Raw genomic sequence first — 5,574 nt, 5'->3', positions numbered from 1 at the left:
GCCCCGGCAGCTGTGAGGTCTGGCCATCGGCTCTCAGAGCCTCCCCGCCTCCCATGGCAGGGGGCACAGGAGGCCCAGCGACCTCCCTCCGTCCCCCTGCGGTGCCCCTGCCTCGCCCATCCGTGCTCGAGGGTTGCGCCTTGTGAGTGCTGGCGGCCTTTCTCCGCGTTCCTGGCTTCCCTCTGCCTTGGTCTGTGCGGTCACCGAGCCGCAGGTCCCTCTCTCAGGGCACGTCGGCCGAGATCGCGGTGCTTTGCTGCTTCCCGGCTGGCCGCCTGTCGGAGTTCGGCGAGACCACGTGGGTCTCCTCGGAGCTCCCGGGTCCCCTATTCCAGCGCCTTGTCCACAGGCCCGCGCTCCACCTTCCTCCCTGCTCGGGGCTCTGCCTGGCAGCCACCGAGGCCGCCCTGAGCCCGCCTCTTGTGCGTGGCCTCTCCCCCGGGCGCCGGTCCCGGAAAACCCAGACGCTCGGCTGGGGTCCGTTCTTCACCAACACGCTCGTTTCCGGGGATGAGTTCAACTTCGCTTTATGCTTTGACCTTGAGTTCATTCATTCACTCAACAGCTGCCGGTCGAGTGACTCCTATGTGTCAGGTACGTAGTAGGACCAAGGACCTACTGTGTGCCAAAACCAGAAATTCAAGAGTGACCAGTAGAGGCAGAGCTATTGGCCCCTGGCCTTACACGGCGGGGAGACAGGTGGTAACCAAGAAAACAAATGGCTGGTACCGGTTTCCAGTTCTTTTTAAGATGCCAGCGTGTGGCTTCCTCACCTCATCTCTGCCTGTTCTAACGCCAATCTCAGCCTCTGAGCTCAGGGAGTCTCCCTGGCAGGAGGCGCACGCGGCCCCTTGAGTCGCCCACCGCCTTCTTTGTTGAAGCACGGGCACCTCTGTTCACGCCGGTCCACGTTCCCAGTCAGAATCCCGGCCCTTCCCAGTTGGAGGCTGAACTTCAGAATGGACGGTGACGTGCCCAGCCTCGCGGGGGGTCAGTGAGGGAGCGACAGAGGAGCCCCGGCTGTGACCCAGGCTCGGGTCAGTGTCCCTCTTCCCAGAGGGCCCGGGGCTGATCTCAGCACCTGATGGACGGCCCCGTGCAGCCCCGGCGGCAGGAGCGTGGCGGTGGCTTCTGGGCCCAGGACCCAGGCCATGGACCCAGAGGCGACAACGTCCCCCACTGGACCCGGGACTCCCTGTGCAGGCTCCGGGTCCCCCGCGCATCAGCTGCAATCTTCCCAGCAGAGACAGACAAGAAGGTGAAGTGCCCGAGGGGCCTACATTTTTCAAAGGGAAAAAAAGGCTTAATTATATCTTAAGAGGCACAGACACGCCGAGGAATCCCAGCGAGTCTGAGACCCGAAGCAGAAATGCCAGGACGAGGGCTGGAGGATGAACACGGTTGAACTCGGCACCACAGCCCTTTTCTTTTTTTCTTCTTCCTTTTTCCTGGGGCTCTGGCAGCGGGGGGACGAGGCAGGCATGCTGACAGGCCCTCTCCCTACAGCCGCCATTCCAGGAAAAGCTGCCTCATCAGAGCCGCCGTGGCTCCCTGGGCCTTCGGGACAAAGTCCCATCTTCCCGCCTGGAGTGGGGGCTCCACGCCTGATGCCTTGTCTCGCCTCTCTCCTTCCTCCCCTTTCTCTCTCATCTTCCTTCCATCCTCTTTCCTCTTCCTCTGTCTTCACCCCCCCACCCCCCACCCCGCCGCCATGGCCTCTCCTGTGTGTCCTGCCCGCCAGGGCTGGGGACGGGGACGGAGATGAGTGTGGGGCAGACCCTGCCCGGAAGCAGGAGCCCACTGTGAAGGGTCCCTCAGGGGGCAGATGGGGGTCACAGCTGAGGGAGGCCAGGCGCCAGGGGACACAAGGTGGGACTGGGAGGCTTCACGGGCCAGGTCACAGGGCCAGGGCCTGGCGCGTGGCAGGTGCCCACCTCCTGCCTGTGGAGTAGGGAGGGTGGGGGGGGACCCGGTGGGGGTTCCTGATGTGTGCACAGCCCCTGATGGGCCACGTGTGCTCTGCCCCCGCCCTCGCCCCCCTCCTGTTTCCTGCACGAGGAGGGCTGGCTATGGTTCTGGGAGAGACCGGCCTGGAACCAGTGGAGGGGCGGCGGCCAGGAGGCTGCAGGCCAGGGTCCTGGTTCCCTTGAGGGGTGAGGCCCTGAGCAGCCCTCCACCACCTCCTCAGCCTCCTCTGCCATCTCTCCCGGGGTAACCGGGGCAGGTGGGCACTGTGTGGGCTGAGACCCGGGGAGGGAGAAGGTGGTGCTGATGGGGACACAGGGGCAGGGGAGCATGGACTGCCCCACAAGGGGCGACGGGGAGCCCACGCCAGACTGTGCCCAGGGGCAACGGGTGTGGCCCAGTCAGCAGGGGCCACTGTACAGCGAGGGCGGTGCCAAGCCCCGTCTCTGCCGGGAGTGGAAGGTGCTGGTGGGGGTCCACGCAGGTCGGAGCTGCTGGGCAGGGCGGGGAGGGGGGCTGACAGCACAGCAGCCCGCGCCCTCTCCATCGGAGCCAGTGCCCGTCTGCTCAGAACAGCCTGGAATTCCACCGGGCTGCGGGCATTTCCCTTCGAAACCTTAGCCCAGGGAGTGAGGGGCATGCTCCCAGGTTCCCCTCCGAGCTTGAACTTGGTGTTCCCGCCCGGGGCTTCCCACCCCGCAGTCTGCCCAGCTCTGCCGCGTGCCTGGCGGGCACCAGGGCCGGATGATGCCAGGCCGGGCCAACGTGCTGCTCGGTGGGGCTGGGCGTGGACAATCTGGCTCCCCCGTGGTGGCCGGGGAGCCGCAGCTCCCAGCTCACTCCTGCCACCCGCGGTGACTCCGTTGGGAGCTTAAAACCAGCCACGGAAATGGTCCCGCGGTCCCACCCTCCCTGCGTGACTCGGGCTGGTCCCACCTGGAGCATCAGCGACGGAAAAGGGGCCTGAGATGGTCCACGCCTAAATGTCGCAGCTGTGGGCACCTGCGCTGCACCCGGCACTGGACCAGCCGGCGGGCTCCGCTCCGCTGCCCCCTCTGCAGGGAGGGCACCTCCTCCAGGCAGCCTTTCCTGCCCCCGCTCCTCCCCTCTGTTCTGGCCCCTGCCCCCGCTGGATGGTGTACAGCGTGGCAGCGCGGTTCCTACCCAGGTCCTCGTTGGCTGCGAGAGGGTCCATGGTTGTCTGTCACGGAGCACAGCTGCTGGGGCTGGGGAGGGACGGTGCCCGCACGCCTGGGCTCACTCCTTGGGAGACGCTGCGGGGGCGGGGGTGTTGGACGGAGGTCTGGATCGACCGTCCAGAGGCACAGGGTTCCCGCCTGTGGGCGCCCTGCACAGGCGAGGTGGGGCGGGCAGGGCCTGGCCTGGAGACACAGGGCTGGCCGAGCAGGCACAGGTTTGGGGAGAGTCATGGAATCCACTCCTGCCACCCAGTCTTGCTCCCCTGCGCGTCTGCAGGGCACGGGGGTTTCTCCCACTGCCACCTGCACCCCGCACTCTCAGCCCCAGCGGGGGTGGCACCGGTCATTGTCTCTGCCTGCTCCCTGCCACCCCCAGCAGCGTCACAGCGTTCTGCTTCCCGGGACCTGATCCCTGCCTCCCCTGTCACCTGTCCTCCTGATGGCCCTGCCCATCTCTGCTGCTCCGGCTGGACCCCCTCTGAACCTCTGCCGCCCACCTCTTGCTCACCTGTTACCACAAACACTGAGCAACGAGTTCAGGTGTCACCGTCCACAGAGACGTGGAGAGTGAGAGGTTTGGGGATTTGTCCCATGGGGGGGTGGGGCTCCTGTGCTTGGATAAGGGGATCCCAGGTCCCCACAGGAGTCCTCGTATGACGGGGAAGAGATTCCCTCCTGCTTTGTTTCTTCCTGAGGGTCCGGACTGGGCACAGTGGGCAGGAGGGAGGGGGCAGGTATCTACTGGGCATCTACCCCATGCCAGGCCGCTTTCTAGGCTCTTAAATCCTCTGTCGGGGAGAGGGGGAGAGGAGGAACCTGGGCTGGGAGAGAGCAGGAGCTGGCGTGGCCCCAGAGCCGTCAGACTCCCCTCACAGTCCGAGCTGCGCACGATGGAAAGGCTGCTGAGCTCACTTCACTCGTCCCCGGAGGTGGAAGCGGAGCCCGGGGGGACCCCTGGGGAAGATGCTGTGCAGGGGCCTCAGCATCTGGCTCAGGGTGGGATGAGAGGAGGCCTCAGGCCCCTTCAGTTCTCAAAACCCTCGAGAGAAAGTCCCTTCCCAGACCTCCGTGTGCCCACAGCCCCTGCTAACTTCCAGAACACCTTCTCTCTCCCCAGGGGTGGTGCGCCAGGTGCGGCCCATCGTGGGCCCATTCCACGCGGTCCTGAAGCTGGAGATGAACTACGTGCTCGGGGGCGTGGTGAACCACCGAAATATCGTCAACGTCCACATCTTCGTCTCCGAGTACTGGTTCTGAGGGCTGGTCCGTGGCACAGCCAAGTCTGCACCTCCAGGCCAAGTCATTGCTGCCAGCGACTGTGCCCTGCCCCTGTCTGTACCGCCCAGATATTTCTGGATTTTATGTATTTGTTCGTAGAGGTGGGCTGACATCTACCTGGCGTATTTTGGTGTTGAAATAATGAATGCAATTAACTGTTTGGCTGAAAACCTTGCTTATTTTTTAATGCAAATGTTACATGTTGCTGCCTTTACTCCCCCTGTGGGCTGGGCATGGCTAAGGATCACGGAAAGAGAGACACTTTTCAGGGGGCAACTACTCAGAATGCCAAGAAAAGACCATTTTTGCCCTCATTGTATGGAAGCTGACATTTGGTACTTTTTGGCCAATCAGCGTGCCCCATTCCACGGACACGCTGCTGTAGACTAGCAGGTCTGGCAGGCCCTGCCCAGAAGCAGCGCGGCACAGTGCCTCACAGGACCCTGGGGAGGTAAACCGCTGTTCTGTTGCAACAGAGAAACTCCGTGTGTGGCCCTGGTATGATCACTAGGGGAACGGCAGGGTTTTCTCTGCTCCCTGCATCCTCTTCTCTGACCACAGGTGGGAAAATAAACAGCTTTGTGACTCCCCTGATGCCTATGCATGGGAGTCTGACAAAAAGGGGGCTACCACTAGCCAAGGGCCTGTGGGGGGGTCCCCGCTGGCCTTCTCCAAGAGCCTCCTGCCTGCCAAGAGGGCCTGCAGGGCGGGGCCTGGTGTGTGTATTGGAAAAGCTTCCCATCTACACCATTTCTGGTACCATGGCCACCCTCTGAGGAGCGTGGCTCAGGCCCACGTCCGGCCCCACTACTCAAGCTTCTGAGTGCCCCTCGGGGACCCGCTGGGAGCAATGGCCATTCTCACAGCAGTGCGCCCAGGTCCTGGCCACTGGCAGGTGGTCCTTTATTCCTCCTGGCGACCCAGCGAGGTGGGCGTGGCCCTGCCCAATCAGAGATGAGCGGGCTGGGTTCAGAGGGAGGAACTCGACTGCCCAAAGACGCAGAACTTTTTAGAGACAAAGATGGAATTCAAATTCCGTTGATCAGACTCCAAACCCTGTGCCAGGTGAGAGGTGGACAGGCTGGATTTACGGGGTGTCCCAACAGCACCCTCAGCCAGGGGCGCTGGACCA

The 5,574-nt window shown here is 63.5% G+C and overlaps 1 protein-coding gene across 1 annotated transcript in view; it reads left to right on the top strand.

Annotated features, from left to right (window-relative positions):
• Positions 1 to 5,030, top strand: part of FBLN1 (fibulin 1) — a 57,294-nt gene extending 52,264 nt beyond the window's left edge. Inside the window, exon 16 of the mRNA XM_015570748.1 lies at positions 4,282 to 5,030. Within this exon, the coding sequence (XP_015426234.1) occupies positions 4,282 to 4,421 (140 nt within the window). The 3' untranslated portion in view covers positions 4,422 to 5,030. The remainder of the gene's footprint in view (positions 1 to 4,281) is intronic.
• The last annotated feature ends 544 nt before the right edge of the window (positions 5,031 to 5,574 follow it).

The sequence above is a fragment of the Myotis davidii genome, unplaced genomic scaffold (assembly GCF_000327345.1).
Source record: "Myotis davidii unplaced genomic scaffold, ASM32734v1 scaffold67, whole genome shotgun sequence".
Lineage (NCBI taxonomy): Eukaryota > Metazoa > Chordata > Mammalia > Chiroptera > Vespertilionidae > Myotis > Myotis davidii.
Note: the sequence above shows the minus strand (reverse complement) of the source record. Positions and strands in the feature narration are given on the sequence as shown.